General features: G+C 38.6%; 1 protein-coding gene and 1 long non-coding RNA gene across 3 annotated transcripts in view; one reads left to right on the top strand and one right to left on the bottom strand.

Moving 5' to 3' along the window:
* Positions 1–4: 4 nt before the first annotated feature.
* necap1 (NECAP endocytosis associated 1) lies at positions 5–13208 on the bottom strand. Its single transcript, XM_088326904.1, has 7 exons — positions 13041–13208; positions 10531–10631; positions 7979–8083; positions 7788–7869; positions 6911–7019; positions 4408–4555; positions 5–1779 (listed from the first exon to the last, which is right to left on the bottom strand). Exons 1-7 carry the CDS (start codon positions 13139–13141, stop codon positions 1673–1675), a joined length of 753 nt encoding a protein of 250 aa, XP_088183030.1. The 5' UTR covers positions 13142–13208; the 3' UTR covers positions 5–1672.
* LOC148372256 (uncharacterized) overlaps positions 12586–18797 on the top strand; it is a 27626-nt gene continuing 21414 nt past the window's right edge. The window contains exons 1-2 of one of the 2 annotated variants that reach the window (XR_015849529.1): positions 12586–12755; positions 17974–18035. This is a non-coding gene — a long non-coding RNA (uncharacterized LOC148372256). Of the gene's footprint in view, positions 12756–17973; positions 18036–18797 lie in introns of those variants that run through there. The other variant, XR_015849530.1, reaches the window with a different exon arrangement.

Genomic DNA, 18797 nt, shown 5'->3' with positions numbered 1-18797 from the left:
CCTCTTGTTTCCTTCTTATATTTATCTTTGCATATTCATTTCCACACACCAACAATTTACATCAGACGCTAAAACATTTTTGTTAGGGCTTAATTTCCGCAAATGCCGGTCAACATCCATCGGCGTCGCCTATCAACATAATCCTGGTGCGCGACGATTTCACAAAAAAAAAAAACATGTTTCACAAACAAATGCTTGGTCCCAAATTATACACTTTACAACAAATCCCTCGAACTAGGTCGGACTCAGCAGTCGGATGAAGACCCTGCCCTCAGATGAGGATGACCTTCTAATCGGGACAGAGTTTAGCCGACACTGACAGCCACTAAATCAAAAACCTTCTAGGTAGAATAACTTGGCCGCCCTCTTAACAAGTTAACTGTGGCTGCTCGTTTTTAAAAAAAGCAGCTGTTCTATTCCATCATGTTGGATGTTAACATTATTGCTGTTGTGTCCTAAAAGTCCACTGGGAGGCGGTACAAAGCAAGTTCTTTCAAGTTAGAGGAATGTGGTAGTAAACCTCACATACAATCCCAGTAATGAAGTAGACACACTAAACGAGTGCATATATAATACTCAACCCAACGAAGGGGCCAAAATAATAAAAAATAAGCTATGACACATAGGCAATAAATATTCTCTGTACAGTAACTGCATCCATTGTTAGATTTCCTTAATAACATCTCGTTAGAACAGTGTTTCTCAACTGGCAGGCTGCGGACCTTTTTCAATGGGTTAGGGTTAGAAAAATTACTTAGAAGAAAAAAAAAGCTTAGATTATACTCCTTAACATTAGATGGCAATAATACCTGCTTGATCTCTTCTTCCTATTCAAACAATCATTGCCGTCCCGATTGTTTTTGAGAGGGGCCAAATTTCATTTTATTGTGATTTTGTTTGTTTCATTTCCTTTATTTGCCTATAATAATGGGTTCCAAGAACGTGAATGATATGGGTGAAGAGAAGTGGAAAACAGTGACAACAACCGTCGAGTCGAAGGAAACGACTAAAAAATACTGAAGTGGTTTACAAGTGTCTGCCATTGAAGTGCTGTTTTAAGGTACAGTAAATGCTTCAAAAACTTTTTACTGGTATATTAATCGATTCTATCCATTTTATCTATTACAGTTGCTTAGGTAGATATTTTATCAATATTTTGGTTACATATTTATTTTCATATGTGGCTATTCTAAAGGTTTAGCGGGTCGGCTAAATTACGATGTAGGCTTGTATGCCAGTATATATCATACTTAAAGTTGTTTTGGTTTTGCCGGTCATTTCCATAGGGTCAATATCTTCTAAAAACTCTGCTTTAAACCGACCAATCCTTTCACTCAATACATTTAGGAAATGGAATTTGTTTCTTGATTTGGGTTATGGCTTGGAACAATTGCGATGTTGGGTCCTCGAGTCAGACCAGTTGAAAACCACTGTAATAGAATATTCACAGTTAAAAGGGGGGACTGGACCAACATATAATAACAACATTAGAACTTAAATGAATTAGTAAAGGAGACAAGTGTTGAAGGAAGAGAGGGGTTGGGGGGTTCCCTGCTCAGCAGGGGTCAGTAGGGACCCCCCCAAAAAGGGGAAAGCAACGACACCAAAAGTGCTGCATAATGTTATCGAGAGAAAGCAAGGGAAGGAGGAGGAAGAGCCGAAGGGAATCTGCTCACTTGGGGGAGTCGAAGTCTCCCCACAGATCCGAGCCGCCCGTCATCGGCGGATTGGATTGGGGAACCGAGTTGGAGTTGCTGGAGTCCAAATCCAGCAAGCAACCTGTTGGGGAACACAAAGCAAAAGAAATGTGGTAAAAAGAAAAAAATTGAGCACAATTAAAATATTTGTTTGTGGCCATTCATCCGGGGTAAGCACAAGTAAAGCGACAGCAAATAGTTAACAAAACGAAACAACAAAATATTTGGACACAAACACTTTACAATACATATATATTACAGTATACAGCATTCTTAAAATTATTGATGTGCATGATAATTATAACAACAAAATATTTCCACGGAAACAAATCCTGTACAATTCAGTAATAGTATTTTGTTTAATGTATGTATTCCGATTCAAATGAGAATCACCTTTATAATTATTATTGTGTTGCTACAACGACATTAGGGTTGCACTCCAGTTGGTAGAGTATACAGTCTCAAAAAGATTAAAAAATGAAAAAAATACAAAGTATTTACATCTTAAACAAAAACTATACACAGCGGGGATTTTGTACTTTGAACAAGTTATTGTATGCAAATATTTTGTTTCTTTTTGTTAATTATACGTTGATGCTGTTCTTGTACTTTGCCCAAAAAAATTAAAAAGTCAAAAACAAAAAAATTATTAAACCCATTACAGTTTTCTAAACACACAAAAAAAATCCATTACTTTTTTTCCCATAGCAATATTTTTAAATTGGTTATTGATGATTTTTTTTCAGCTGAGACAAAAAAAAAGCATCGGAGTTGCATTAGCGCCATGAAATTTCTCTGCTTTTGGTTCATAGAAATAAAAAACTTAGCGAGCGCTAAAATGTAGTTGACGTCGTAATTCTCATTAAAAATCAATAGGGAAAAGACTAACACCAATATCGAGTATCTCAGGCAATTGCTTAATTCATTGCAGGGATTGCTTATGATAAATTACTATATGTTGTATATAATACAGATTTATGTAGCAAGAGTATTAGTGGTCTCGGTGCTTGGTATTGGTGACTGGTCCTTGTACTACCATCAGTCAGTGAAACTATAAATATTCCCATTTTCTTTCTTATGTAAATAAGCTTCACCAGAAAATGAATTAAACTTGTTGGAGTAACTGTAGTTAGATTTAAACATAAAGTTAAAGTCGTACACCGACTTCGATAAACTTGAATCCTTTGAAAACGGAGTCTTATTTGTAGAATGTGTCGCTCCAGAAATAAAAAAGCATTCCAGTTTCCTTTGAAACTATATTGCTAAAAATTCCCTTTTTCTCATTTTTACCCCATCTTTACAGATGCAAATCCATTTTTTTCTCGATATAATTGACAAACAGCCAATTAATCCAAAAATGAAGTTTGTTTACACCACTAGGAGTCGCTATATAACACACTGGGGTTTTCATCTTTAAATGTTCTGCATTTATACAGCGCTTTTCAAGTCAATAAAGACCTTCCAAAATGCTTTCCAATGAGCTTTACAATTTCCCTTTTACACACACTAACTAACGGGGAATCCCATTAGGGATTCAGTGTCTTTCCCAAGGACACTTCGACATATAAATCGGAGGAGCCGCCCCACTTTGTCTTTCTTGACTTTTCCTTTAATTAGCCTTCAATTTATACTGTATTTTCCGGACCATAAATTGCTCCAAATAACAAATTACACCAGCAAGTATAAGTTGCACCCCAGGCCAAACTATGAAAGAAACTGCAACTTATAGTCCGGAATATACGGTACATATGTAGTGGTTGACAGCCTATTTCAACCCTTCTAATCATTGCAACCTAGTAATAACAATATAATATAGTAACAAAAAAATAATAACATAATTAGTTCTTATAGAAATGTATATCAAAATGCTAGCCCTTTGTGCTAATCTTTAAGAACCTTTCTTTAACCCTCTTGTGTAAGTAAGGCATCAGGTCGGGCCATCATCCAGGTTTATTGATTCAAATTTTAACATAAATAATACTTATCCAGTGGAACACATTACAACCTTTCAACCTCTTGTGTTTTAAACATATATGACAAAGATGCTTCTTCATAATTTTTCCCCAAGTCAGACCAATAAAGCCATTTTAAATTAAATGGAAATTGTTTAGACTGGCTGTTCTTTCAGGTGGCCTTAATGTAAAAGCGGCAGGGAACCGAACCGTCTCCATATGGAAACTCCCTCAAGGTCATTTTAGTTGTGATTTGGCTCTATAAAAACACAAATGAAACCAGGTGGTCAAGGGAATCTATTTGAACGTCAGGTAAGTCACAAATTCCAGTGCATATGTTAAACCTTGCGGTGTGCTCGCCACGGTTATGGGCGCTGCGGTCGTAAAGCTCCGTTGGCAACCAAAGTAACGTGCCCCATTGCATGAATTCTTTAGACAAATAAATCACTTTCCTCTGACCTTCACATGGGAGTCAGGTAGAATAGATGAAACCGCTGACAGCAGGCCAAAATTTTATTTCCACCTAAAATAAATTGAAATGAGCCGGGCTTTTCGCCTGAATTAAAGTCTCCAAAAACGGCAGGTCAAATAAAAAGTAGGGTGACGTGTGAAGTTGAAAGCGAGACACCTGGTGACCTTAACAGTACCTTCGTGTTTCTCCCGAGATCACAAAACGCTCCCGACATGAAAGGAAAATAAAAACACAAGAGACGGGCAAATTGGCCGCGCGACCTCTGCCGAGGCTTACAATTACCTACCTGTGTCATTTCCTCCCACAGATGGCTGCGTGTTATGATTATTAGATCGGGAGGACGGAGGTGGGGCTAGCCTTCCCCCAGGGGGAGGCGGGAGGAGGCCGAGGCCGCCGGAACTCTGCGGGCGGGTCCTCTCCTTTTTTTTGGATTGCTGAAAGTGAGGAAAACATTTGTGTTTGAGTGAACACTTAATTGTTAATTTTATCTGTTTTTCTTGCTAAAAGGAAATCCCAAATTTATAAACATGCAACATGTGAAGAAATGGTACACGGTTTTAGCATAAAGTCTTTATACATTTTTTCGATATATTCAATTTATCTTCTGATGTAATGCAATTTGACGACAGCCTGTATTGTCTTTGATATCCTGAGCTGTGACGTAATTAGAGTAACACCAGAAAGCTTGCAAGCCAGTCGCCATATTGTTTTACGTGTTAATTAGTTGAAAAGGTTACAAGCACTCATTCAATTCTTGTCTGTTTCCTATCATGACTGATACAAAAAATAAAACTGCTCGCGGCACCACAGTTGTCGATGCCTGAGCAATCACTAAAAAACATGTTTTGTGCTAAAGTGAGTCGCAAATACACTACAAATCTGAGAATGCAGTTAATACAGAATAAACAATACATCTAGACATGGTTTATGTGGTATTTGCAGTGCAACATCTACATTTTACAACAGTAAATATATTTCCTCCGTCAGCCTGTACTATGGTCTGTTCCCAACAGTGTGCTCCCAACTGACAAGCGAACTGCACTTGAGAACGAAAAATTTCAAAATGACCTCAACGAAAAAGGGATAGAAACTGGTAATCAAATCAAATAATATCTCAGAAGAAGGGTATTGAACACAATTGGTGTTCAAGAAACGATTACTCCTCCTCTCCTCTTTGTAGCGATCGTTTAGTTTGCTCTCGTCCTCGTCTCTGGCACTATTACTGTTTTTTTCTTTCAAGGACAATCTTTCATCATCTCATCTCATCTCATCAGCTGCACCGCTTATCCTCAGTAGGGTCCCGGGGGTGCTGGAGCCCATCCCGGCAATCATCGGGCAGTGGGCAGGGGACACCCTGAACTGGTTGCCATCATAATCATCAATAAAATCTGTGTCAGAGAAACTTTATTCATTACAATTGCTGTCTGTTTCAGGGCTCGCCTCACATGTTGTTAACGGGATACAACATATAGAAAGTCTTACGTTCCTTCATTGATGTCACAGTTTTAGAGGAAACAAGCCGCATGGGTTAACTAAGACTGAATTTCTCGAGTATCCCAGATTGTGGAATACTTTCAAACATATTTGCATAATTTTGAGGAGGAACACTTTACGTCCTGTGCCTAATTTAAAAAAAAAATTGAAGGGGAAAAACTTTACCGCTTTAATACAAACTCAAGTCCTGAGGGCAAATCCAACTTGTCATATACTTTAAAATGACAACATGAGAACTGTGGCTGTAAAGAGAACCTTGTGGGTTGATTTGTGTGGCTCGTTAGAAACCAAATCAAGTTTATAAACATAAAACAATAAAAAAAACAGCGGGTTGGGGGGTGTGGGGGTGATTGTGGTTTTACTCTGCATTGCACAAACTGATAGTAAGGTAGCAAATAATGTCCTTTATAAATTTGACCAATTCAGTGTGCTTCTTTTATTTGACACATTTGGACTTTTTTAACGTAATGTAAAACACGTTGACTTCCCCGGTGGATATTTTAAATGTGCTATATAGAAAGAGAGAGAGACCAGAAGAGAGAGAAATAAAGAGAGAACATTGGAGACATAGAGACAAAGAGAGAGGGTGGCGATAGAGAAAAATGAAACAGTGATGAAACAATGATACAGAAAAAGATGCATATGATGAAAAGAGTGAAGTAGAGAGAGATAAAGACAAGGAGAGAGATAAAGACACAGCGATAAAGATTGAGAAAGATACAGGGGAAGAAAGGAGAGGATAAGCGACAGTGAGAGAGAAAAGAAACAAGCGTGTGAAAGATAGAAAGAGTAATAAAAATTGAGATGGAGAAAAAAAAAAGAGAAAGAGAAAGAGAGAAAGAGAGAGAGAGAGAGAGAGAGAGAGAGAGGTAACAATAAAGATGAGAAAGGTTGGAGATAGTGAGGAGAGACAAGAGGGCAAAAAATAGAGGGCTAGAAATAAAGAAAAATAAATGGAGATTTAAAGAAAGGCAAAGATAAAGAGAGAGATAGAGAGAGAAAGAGTGATATAGGGAACTTAACATAAAGGGTGATAAAAGACAGAGATGGGGATAAAAAAAGGGTGAGAGAAAGAGACCTAAAGAGAGTAAGAGAGACAGTGAGATAGTGCATAGAACAATAAATAAGCAGAAAGAAATCAAGAAAGATAGAGATCTGAGCCCAATAGAGATGCAACCATGCAAGCAGAGATTGAGATAGAGACACAAAGATCAATACATAAATAAGAGTGAGTGATCATCTAGTAAAATACGTTCCAAATATCAACACAGTATCAAACATTGAAATATTGTTACCCCAATATTGAGTGTGATGGTTTGTCCCTCTTTGAAACCCAGATCAAGCTTAGGAGTAGAGTCAGGAGCCTGTGCTTGCTTGCTCAGTTCATGCTCTTGTTTAACCCACCTGCAGAAAAAAGGGGATTTAATTTCATAAAATAAACAATTTCTTTAAATTCATAAGGGTCCAAACTATGGCCCTTGAGTTTTGCAGTACGCTGACCATATTTCAGAAAACCCCTACATATAAAAATATTTGCTCCAAAGAATACAGTTTTTAAAATATCCAAACAAATTAACTTTAATGAATTCATTATTTTTCCTAAAGTAACAAAAATAGTGGCATAACTATAATTAACCCTAGTAGAAAGCTTTTTTTTAATTCAAAAGGAAACAAAACGCAGGTTTGGTGAATTATACATTAAAACAAATAAGTGGCGGGGAGCACAGCGGCTGAGTGGTTAACACGTCTGCGGCAGTTTTGAGGTCATGAGATCGAACATCCTGTATGGAGTTTGCATTTTCTCCCCGTGCTTGCGTGGGTTTCCTCCGGGCACTCCGGTTTCCTCCCACATTCCAAAAATATGCATAGCAGGTTAATTGGCCGGTCTGAATTGTCCCTGGGTGTGAATGAGCGAGCGAATTGTCTGTCCTTGTGTGCTCTGTGACTGGCTGGCAACCAGTTCAGGGTGTCCCCTGCCCTCTGCCTGAAGATAGCTGGGATGGGCTCCAGCACCCCTGCGACCCTACTGAGGATAAGCGGTGCAGATAATGGAATGGGAAAAATAAGTGGCCTGCGTATTTTTAAATGATTTGGTAAGTAGCCCTCAGAGGAAAACGTTTGTACAGCTCTACTAGGAATAAACTTTAAAAATAATGTTTCAAGAATACATACTTGAAGTGGTCTTGCAGCGCAACGTTGAAGTCAAAGGCATCACCTCTGTCTCCAAAGCCGATACCGATGAAGGCACTGCGGCCTGTGAGGCAAATAATAAGGGTGAGGAAAATCTTTCATGACGTCTACGAAAGTGATACTTATTTAAAATGACAAATATAGTTCCAATTGGAAACTCCCTAAGTACACACCGTTGTCATCCTGGATGCGGAGCACAAAGTACCGGCTAGAGTCGCTGACTGTTTCCACAGTGATGCCAGGGTATTCATCTACTGGCGCCTGAGCGAACAGCTCTCCTGCATGGAGGACAGAGCAGAAACTGTCGGGGAACCACTACGTACTGTATAAGTGCTTTTGAGAATGAGAGGATGACGAAGTAATAGGTATGCACAATCACAGTTATTGAAAAAAAAAAAGAAAAAAGACCGGATAATTCGTCACTTACGCCATGCTACAATAGTCAATCAGACGACAATATTTGGTAGAATCATTTTGAGCATTTGTGTTTCTCACTGCTCTTTTTCAATTTTTTTTCTATAGAGATAGTAATACAGCTTAGATATGTCTCCTATGTACCTCCCTGGTTTGTGTGCGAGACACTGTAGAGAATTAACACTAGCATGACTCAGGATGTGTTCAGGCTGTTGTGATCTGAACTTTGGTGAGTTCATTGAGTTTTGTTTTTAATTTTAGTTTTTAGCTCTACTCATGCGTATGTGCATTAACACAAATATAATTACCGTAAATTCTGGACTATAAGCCGCTACTTTTCCCCCAAATTTTCAACCCTGCGGCTTATTCAGAGATGCGGCCAATTTATGTAATTTTTTTAACGGCCGCCAGTGGCGCTCGAGTATGTAAGGTAATATTTAGACCAGTGGACAATGTGCGCCGAGGAAGATCACAACTTCTGAGCGTAAACATACCCTCATCGTGCATATTGCACAAAATAAGGCTCATGACGCAGCTCCCAGATTAAAAGCAAACGGGCATATTGCTGGAGTGTAACAAAGTAAGGGAGCGTGGGATGACGTCGTCATGATAAAGTTTCTTTCCGACATAGAGATAGACAACTTAGATGTCATTATCAAGGAGGACGAAGTGGATGGACAGCCGTGCTTCTAATTAATTCGTCATTTATTTCCTTAACAGACTAATTTGCAGGTATGCAAGCGTGTTGTTAGTAGCGTGAGGCTACCTCCCAAAGGCATGGTTTAGGATGAAAGTTATATTATCATTATTAAAGCTTTGAAAACTCTCTCGATGTACCGTCTTTCTTTGTAAATATGTGTAATATGTATTTGCAACTGTATATTTTTGGAATGTATTTATTTGTATTTATTTGAGACACTTATTCTGCACGGGCAAATTAAAAGAGAGGGGCAGAGCAAACGCGGGCTGATGGAAAAGTGGGGACCGGTAAAGGTGAGTTTTTGTGGACACGGTCGGACAATAATGGATATATATTTTTCCCACCCTTACTTTTGGAAATATACACATTTTTTCCTTGGCTTACTATCAACGGGCACCCAGAATCTGCAGGTCTGCAACAAATTTTAGGTACCTATATCATTCTACGTTCATTTTGGAGGCTGTAATTCTTGAGCTATGTGCTTCAATGAAGGACATTTAGTTTCAATCGCGGGACTTGAAATTTGGCTTGGATTAATTTCGTGGTTTTTTTATGTGGGTGCATGCAGCTAATATACAGGTGCGGCTTGTGTATGGACAAAATCGGTTTTCCCCTTAAAATGTGATGGGTGCGACTTATAATCGGGTGCGCTCTATAGTCCGGAATTTACGGTAGAATTGACAACTGCCCTTGCAACTCCACAAATTAATGCCATATTCGCAACACAATGTTTTATTTTCTGTAATAGACATCTGTATACAGACGCACCCCGACTTATGAACAATCGAGTTACAGAAAACATACGAACCTTTTTTTCTGGATGTCGAAAAATATCCGGAAGCACTGCAAGTTTAATTTTGTATTGTGTGCACCTTTTTCCGAATACAGGACATGACTGTAGTGCTTCTTTCAGCCGCTATGGGCGTGTGGCGCTGTGAGAGGTCACCCAGCATCCACCCCGAAAAGAAATCAGTCTTCCTAGTTCGTGTGTGAACATTCTAAACTTTATTTCCAGGGCGGCATTTTTATTGTTTAATATCACGTGCATCCATTCAATATGGTTGGTGTAAAGGGAAAAGAGGCGAGCTGTTTCTTTTGAAATGAAAGTGTAATAAGAAAGTTTGATGCGTTTGAGAAAATGGTTAGATCGCTTTTTTCCGGCCACTCTCTACCACTCTAATGTTTATTTTGAAGTACAAAACAATACAGGTTGCATAAACAGCCTTAAACATACTTATATAAACTGTAAAAATACATTCCATAAAAAATATAGAACTGATGCAACTTACTAACAAATTCAACTTACAAACGATCGTAAAGTGTAGTGTACATATTTTAATATATTGTACTCTTTAGTCTTCAACACTACTTTTTGAAATACTGTTGACATTTTACTGCAATTGTAGCAAAAATATTATGATTGGATTTTGCACATCATTTTACAAAATACTGTATAGAATCCAGAAAAAAAAATAATTAAAACATTTTTTAAATCAGTTTTGGGTTAAAAATAACTAAATCTGGATTTTATCGGTTATCAGTATCCGTAGGAATATTCAATTATAGTGCATATCTACAAGTAGGCAAAATAACGGTTGCTTTTTGTCTTACCAGATATTTTGTCCTCCAGTTTGACATAAGCAACTTTCCCCCGGGCGACCACTCGCATGCGTCCTGACCAGTCGGGAGAATCCAGCTTCCAATCAGCGGCTCTAAGACGGGACACAAAAAAGAGAATGACTACAAGCAATAGTTATAATTATGCTTGCCCGTGATGGAATGTGTTTGGACGTTAAGCATGGATTTAGCGATTTTTTTTTGGGCTTCTTAACACTGGCACCGTTTTGTTATTATGTAATTATCAACATCTATGAGCAAACCAATATGAAAAAAGATGACAAATTAAAGGTAATATATAATAAATTTAAAATTATCAATGCGACACAATTTAATCATTCATTCAAACAATAATTCCGCATCAACAGAAACCACTGACTAACATTTCTTATTATTAACGGGTTTTGCAGCTTTGAAATAATTTAAATTCGGGTTTCTATTCCAAAATGTATATCTAAGATTACAAATCTTTCAAAAACAAAAACAAAAAACGTATACATTGACCAGCTTACAATATTTTTATCGTTGGACTCAGCGTAATCAACACAAATCAGAAAGTCATGGGCTTCTCTCTATCCACTTCTGGAGGACATCGCCCGCTAGCGATAGCGCAACAAAGCCAACAACACTAAAAAGGACTCCTCTTAATCTGGCCACAACCTCTCTTGCGTATGTATATTAAAAATATATTTAGATTTTACTTACTTTTGGGAAAATATTTTGCTGATGGCATGGCATTATTCTTATTAACGCTATTGTTCTGATGCACTTACAACAGGGCTCAGGAACATATGGCTCGTGAGCCATATAGGGCTCTTTTCATGAGTACATATGGCGCGGAGATTACAATTTGTAGCGTGCAAATCTTCTCTTTTTTAACATGCAAAGCCAAAGCAACGCTGATATTGTAAAGGGTTCCGTCCGGTATATGTACGGCGCAGTCTCAACTACAGTCAACCGTTGGGGTGTCACATCAACAAACCCTGATTTGGCTGTACGTCGCTAAGGTTGGGTAGGGTTACTTTAACTTGATTACTTTCAATTACTTTTGTATTACTCCAATACCAAATATGCTAATAAAAGACAAAATAAACTAAATATGCAAAAATTATGACTCACAACACGTGGTAAGCTTTCTCTCCTGGCTTTGATCTCTTTGATCACCAGCAAAACTAACATAAAATGCGACAGAAACAAAATGAAGATAAATCCAAACAGTTTGCCAACATTATTTTTGCCGTTCCATGTATTCCGTTACTCCCCGAGCCTGCACAAAATTAAGTAATTTTATTAATATTTAGTTTCTTTTGTCTCTTATTAGCAAATTTGGTATTGACGTTAAACCAAAAGTAATTGAAAGTAATCAAGTTAAAGGAACCCTACCCAACACTGCTAAGGAGAATGTTACATGACAGCTCATTAAACAATATATGTTCACCACTGAGACACTCAATGATGAAAACCCAGAGAACAAACTGAAAACGCAGGAAAACTGCAAAGCATCAACAGCAATTTGATTGATTGAGCTGCAGGGATGGGTAGAGCTACGCACGCACTTCCTTCTCCCTCTCGCGCAATGCCGCCTGTGCCAAAGGTAAATACGTTGGTATCCATCTTGTTTGCAGTATTTTGTGATGTTTTTACTCAAGAACTTTGCTTGTACCTTGTTTTGTAACCGTTTTGCCTTCATGGCTCTTTGGGTCAAAAGGGGGCCTTACAATTTAGGCCTGTCTTCAAGCATCCCTTTGTAAAAATGTTGCCTATTTATACTAATACACGTTTTTATTATTGTATGTTGTTGTGTTTTGTACAAGTTTCAAGATCTTTCCAAAAAAAGCAGCACAAAAGGGGGAAAAAAGTGTGTGACTCAGATTGCGAGGAAGCCATAATCTCATTACCTCATCCCCCTCGCATCACCTATCGACCAATCAAGAGTCTCGCAGGACGCCGTTTTAGTCCAAAAGTATTTCATCAAAATTGTTAAAGTGTTTAAATAGCTCCGCTGTAGGTGAAGATGTGCTGCACAGTGAATTAATTAAACCCATCAGTGTCCTTGAACGAGGAATGTTTACCATCACAGAAACAAAATGAGGGCCTTATTTCAAAACAATCAAATCTAATCAGGCGTTTCCAAAATAATTAATCGAACCATTTTTCGTCAGGCACGTCACTGGACGGCTGATGTCATACCGCCCCCCAAAACAACGTCCCTTGTCAAGGTAAATACAGTACGCTTTTAATTTTACATTTATTATATCTAATATATTTTATTTGATTTTACAAGAACAAAAAAACAATCCCCTTTGGAAAAGAACACAAATTAACACTCGCTTTCCCATGAGTCAAGTCCCAAACGTCCAGTTATTTGTATTTCTAACAAAGCGGCACCTGTACGTGTGGAAATAAAATGCCAATGCTAACTTCTAGCATGCTGCTACATGGGGTCGCTAGCAGGTAACAAACAAGGCGTCCATTGACTGCTCGACCACCCGGTCAGGCCTCACCTGATGGCCCGGTTGGATGCTCGCGGGGGGATTCGGTAGACGTTAACTTCTGGTTTGACGCAGAGGATAGACTCGTACTCGACCTGACCCTCCGTCGCCATCTTGCTGTGTTATTCCGTCGGTGTGCGCCGTCGCCGGTGTTAGTGATGTTGTGAGTGTCCGTGCGGTCACAGCGCGACCGTACTTTAACAAGTAAGAGCGCAACTGCTTCTCTTTTTCCATTTCCAGAGCGCTATTTCTTGATATAATTGACATTGAAGAACGTGGAGGATTGTGTTATATGCTTATATGTACGTGTTATCACCAACACGGGCGCATTATTACTCCGCTTTGAAACCAAATGATTTTTTGGGTCACCTTAGTCAAACATTACGGTATTATCTTTTCATAGAGCGTGGTTGGTACCCACGGTTCTAGAGAGGTATCTAGTGGCAAAATGATGTAAAATCACTCAATGTGATGCCTCAGCACTGTATAAATTAAATAAGATACACGCCCCAATGCTACAGTATTTAAACATAATCTGTTCAATGTCTGAATTAGTCAAAGTCTAGATATTTTCCCTATTAGAAATAATTAATACCTGTCAATTTATATGTTTCCCACGTTTTCAATCATTTCAAATTGCTTACACGGTATAACAGGTTTTCTGTAAAAAATCCCAAACCAAAAAAACCTAGTTCTTATGTTAGATTCATTAATTCATTCTGGCTAATATGAAATCTCTATTTACATGTTACATGTATAAAGTACGGGCAGCACGGCGGCGCAGTGGTTAGCGCGTGTGCGGCACAGTTCTGAGGTCGTGGGAACCTCCTGCGTGGGTTCAAATCCAGCTACCGGCATTACTGTGCGGAGTTTGCATGTTCTCCCCATGCTTGCGTGGGTTTCCTCCGGGCACTCCGGTTTCCTCCCACATTCCAAAGACATGCATTTCAGGTGAATTGGCTGGTCCAAATTGTGCCTAGGCGTGACTTGAGCGAGTGAGCTGTCTGTCCCCATGTGCCCTGCGATTGGCTGGCAACCAGTTCAGGGTGTACCCTGCCCACTGCCCGAAGATGGCTGGGATGGGCTCCAGCCCCCCCTCGACCCTAATAAGGATAAGCGGTACAGCTAATGAGAGGAGATGAGAGATGTATAAATTACATGTATTACATTATGATTCCATCCATCCATTATCTGCATCTCTTAACCTCAGTAGGGTCACAAAAGTGCTGGAGCCCATCCCGGCTGTCTTCGGGCAGTGGGCAGGGGACACCCTGAACTGGTTGCCAGCCAGTCGCAGGGCACACAGAGACAGACAATTCGCTCATTCATTCACACCTAGGGACAATTTGGACTGGCCAATCAACCTGAAACACATGTTTTTGGAATGCGTGAGGAAACCGGAGTGCCCGGAGGAAACCCACGCAAGCACGGGGAGAACATGCAAACTCCACACAGAAGGTTCGTGTATTACATTATTGAAAATATATATTGGGTGCGGGATATGAAATCTTAAGGCTGCAATCATGACTTAAACCCAGGAGATGGCCACAGAGTAACATATTATTTGCGTACATTTCGAGGTGCGCTTAAATAAACTTTACTTATTTCATTTTTGGGGGGTGTTGTTCCGCCCTGAACAGGCCTAATAAAAGTAAGATAAAAGCAGATTAGCGCAATAGAAAATAAAGCATTAGGGCTCTTTGGACTCTGTTGGGCATTGTTAACACATACTTAATAGAGAAAATATTTAACTTTTCATCTTTTTAATGATACCTCATGCTATACACCCCACTATTCAAAGAGCTGTACGGAATTTTGATTTTTTTTACTCTGGGTCGCCACCCTTGGCTCGTGTCATCATTCCAGCATCAGTCAAGCTCCATATGATGTGCGTGCAAGTATGTGCATTTCTTAGGATCGCTTGAAACAACTCTTCCTTTTTCATCTTTTTGGGGGTTTTGGTTGGCGTTTGGTCTGTATTTGAAGCAGGCCTTTAATAACTTTCACCATTTTCATGCTTCACTAACAAATGGAAACCCGCTTAAAAGTATGCGGGACAAGCATGAAGTTAATCTCTGCACCCTCCCCCAATTCCGCTGATCGAACGTGTTTTTCACCGAGCAGCTTTTCTAAAAGTAAGGTAAAAGCAGAAAGGCACTGAAAAAAATAGCATAAGGCTCTTTAAACTCGGTTGGGCATTGTCAACACATACTTAATAGAGAAAATAAACTACTTTCAACACCTCAAACGACGGACCTTTAAACCAATCTCCAAGCACTACCCTGTAAATTTTATCTATCCTAATATCGCTTTTCATGTTATGTGTTCTCTAATTTCATAGTGTTCACTAACTTGAAATTATAATTCTAATAATAAAAATACCCTAAGATTGTGAAATAAAATAGCAAGGCACAGATCAACCATGCAAGCAAAGGGACGTAAGGGAGGCTCATATGACATTGATGGGGAAGAGTTAGAAGCCCTTATCCTATTAACCAGCCAACCAACCCTGCCACCTGAGGAAACACTTGAATTTTAAACACACAAAAATGTTGAATTTAAATTAAATTACAATTAAAGCGCTTTGGGAAGTCATTGACTTGAAAAGCGCTATATAAATGCAGATCATTTCATAAATTACATATTGTTTTTGTGGTAAATACAATTGATTACCCAATGAGGAGTGTACAAAGAAATACAGAATCACTACGGGATTATCAAACTAGACAATTTATAAGATTTGTGGTTATGTATTTATTTAGTTTATTTCTCTTTATGCAAGGTGTGGGTCACACAAAACAAATAGGTCAAAACAAATAACCCATTTGAATGCAATAAAAAAACTATTAAATTCAATTCAATTTCCCATTTTGAAATAAATAAATAACCTTTTGTAAAGTCGACATAAATAATTGTCCCTCATCGATAACCCTTAGTTGAGGACCAGAAATAGCAGCATAGATATCTTTGTTTTTTTCTATTTATGTAACTGAGTGTTATGTTAAATATATACAAAAACACACAGACACAACATGACAACAAGCAAGAATGCCAATTTCCCAATAGGCTTTTCTTCAACAACCTTTTTTCATTCACTTACAAATTAATTTATTGTCTGTATCGGATGGAAAAATCTCAAAATGTTCTCATCAGCCCTCTTCTGTCTCCACTCCATAGTTTTTTGACTCCCCTCTTGTGCACACTGCGGTTGGGGGAATTCACCCGTTCCCGTGCTGTTTTTTTGTACAGCTCGTTTGTGTGTGCCATTCACGGCGACGACGTGCCTCGGATCATCTGGAACAAATTAATGTAATAGATCCTATTATTGAGCGGCGGCCTCATTTTGGTCTGTTTCATGTGTGCAGCCTCGTTTCACAGCGCATTACTAGACTGTGCTCTAAGCCCGACTTCTCTGATCGTTTGGTGTACTTTGATGACATGCCCAACTCAACTGTAGGTAAACCGCTTCCCACGTTGACCTCACTCCACCGAGGTCATTTCATCATGGCTTGCATTGTAGTTTGCGTGCTTTTGTGGGAAGGGATGAAGTGCTAAAAGGTAGTTATCGTAATACATTTTGCAAGACTCTGAATCATTTTTTGTTTACATATAAATACTTTTAATGGTTGCAATGACCTTCCATTTGTATTTGAATCCTAAACAAATTCTACATTTGAAAGAGAATGATGTCTAATTCAAGATTCTTCCTTTCTCTGTTGTTACAATCGAAATAGTCTCTCAATGGTTTATTAAATAATTATTTAAAGAGTATTTTCTTCTACATTTGTCAATTGGTCATGTATTGCTGCTTTTGTGTACAAAATACGTCTCCTTAAATCTTAGAAATACTTGTGAAAAGACATGCTAGCGAGCTCGATCTTAAACAACATACGTCATCCAAAGTAATTTTCTATAAGTTTTGTAATTTAAAAATGCAAAGTCATTTTCTATAAGTTTTGTCATTTAAAAAGGGCCCAATGAAAAGATTTAAAGTGTGTTTTTTTTTTTATTTGATTTTTTTATCCTTTCTACAAGAAAACTAATCTTTAAGCACAGAACTTAAAAATGAAATCCGTAAATATTATTTGAAAAGGACTGTAAAATTTAACATCTCAAATAATGTGACTGCACAAGGAAACACCAAAACAAGGATTCAAAGTAATTTTAATTGAAGATAGACAATTAAGAACATCTTTCATGTTTTTTAAAGTCAAGTTAAGTCAAGTTGATTTGTATAGCCCTTTATCACAAGGAGTCTCAAAGGGCTGTAAAGACTATTATTACACCATCCCTTGATCTAAAACCCACATGAGGGAAAGGAAAAAATCAAAACCCCAACATGTGGTAAATGAAACTTTCCAGGAGGGACCGCACATAAGGTAGTCCCCCTTCCAGGATGACCAGGCTACAACGTATGTTGCAATAACAAATAATACGCAGATATTGTCAATGTGAAATATAAGTCATTCATAACCTATAAATTGCAATCAAGAACTTCTTAAAAAAATATATTTTGGGGAACAAATTTCTTTGCCACATTTCTGACCAATTTCTCTTGTTTTACAAAAAGAAAGACAACTGACATTTTTACTGAACAGGGTTTTATTTAAAAAAGTGTTTTGTTTTTTCTCAAAATTGGGCATTCATGAAAATTAACGCATTAACTGCTAGCGGCCATGTCCACAATGCTAGCATAAGAACCGGTAGTTACAGTTTGTGACACAAGCATTGACCGCTAAATTAATTCGCAATATTGGCACAAGTGATGCTGCAACAAAGTTAGTCACCATTTGTTAACGCTGCAAACAGTTACGTTAACGAAAATATAAGCTAAATCCATATCTTTTAACCTTTTGACTACACTATTCAATGCCATCAAATCGCCCACCTGGAGATGAAATCTAATTTCTGCGAATTGCATATAATTATTTCGTTTGTGTCTCAGGCTCCCTCGCGTCAACGAGATCTGTGTGAGGACGGCGTGTCAACACAAAAAGTATCTTAAAGGTGAGCCAGCTGGCATTCAGTCCACTTTTTTTTCCCTGTCTCGTCTTCCCACGCCTGCCAAGCTGTCCTGGCAGTTTTCTGAGTGGCGAGTGGTTGCATTAGTCAAAATACACGCTAAATCCAGGCCAGGGACTTCCAGAATAGAAGACGATACAGATTTTTTTGGAGTTTTAGAGTGACGCCAGGCACCAAAGCATTGTTATTTGTTACTGCGGCTAGCAGTTGTGTTAGCAAAAATTTGCTCAAAATCCAGGTAATGGACTGACAGAACAAAAGATGATCTAGCAATCAATTTTTTGAGATCACAATTTTGTTTGTCTTTACAATTTTAAAAACTTCAAATGACAACCTCTACCCTCGCCAGAGCATAGGAAATGCCAAGTCACTCTTTCCAAAGCAGACATACGGCCATACCGTGCAGACGTGCATGACCACAGTGGCAAAAACACTTTCTTTCCAGTGCCTGAACTCACATCTGTTTCCTGACAACAATAATAGCTCCAGATCGGGTGGCCCCCGCTAGCAGGTGTCTGCTCCCTGAATAAAAGAATACAAAGAACTCAAAACACGACTTTGATGCGCCCCAAAAACTCTGACTGAGCATTTACTAACAACAGTGCGGCGTTACTGGGTGTTGAAGCTTTTTCATCAAAGATAATTAAAGGATGGCTTGCATGATGGAGGTTGCGGGGAGTGTGTTTTAGTGCGTGTGCGTGCTTACATCATGTGCAATCATTGTTACCAGGAATGTTTTATTATTTC

Source organism: Urocampus carinirostris, chromosome 2 (genome assembly GCF_059441175.1).
Source record: "Urocampus carinirostris isolate Australia breed hairy pipefish chromosome 2, RoL_Ucar_1.0, whole genome shotgun sequence".
In the NCBI taxonomy this organism is placed as follows: domain Eukaryota; kingdom Metazoa; phylum Chordata; class Actinopteri; order Syngnathiformes; family Syngnathidae; genus Urocampus; species Urocampus carinirostris.
This window is presented reverse-complemented; position numbering and strand designations above follow the sequence as displayed.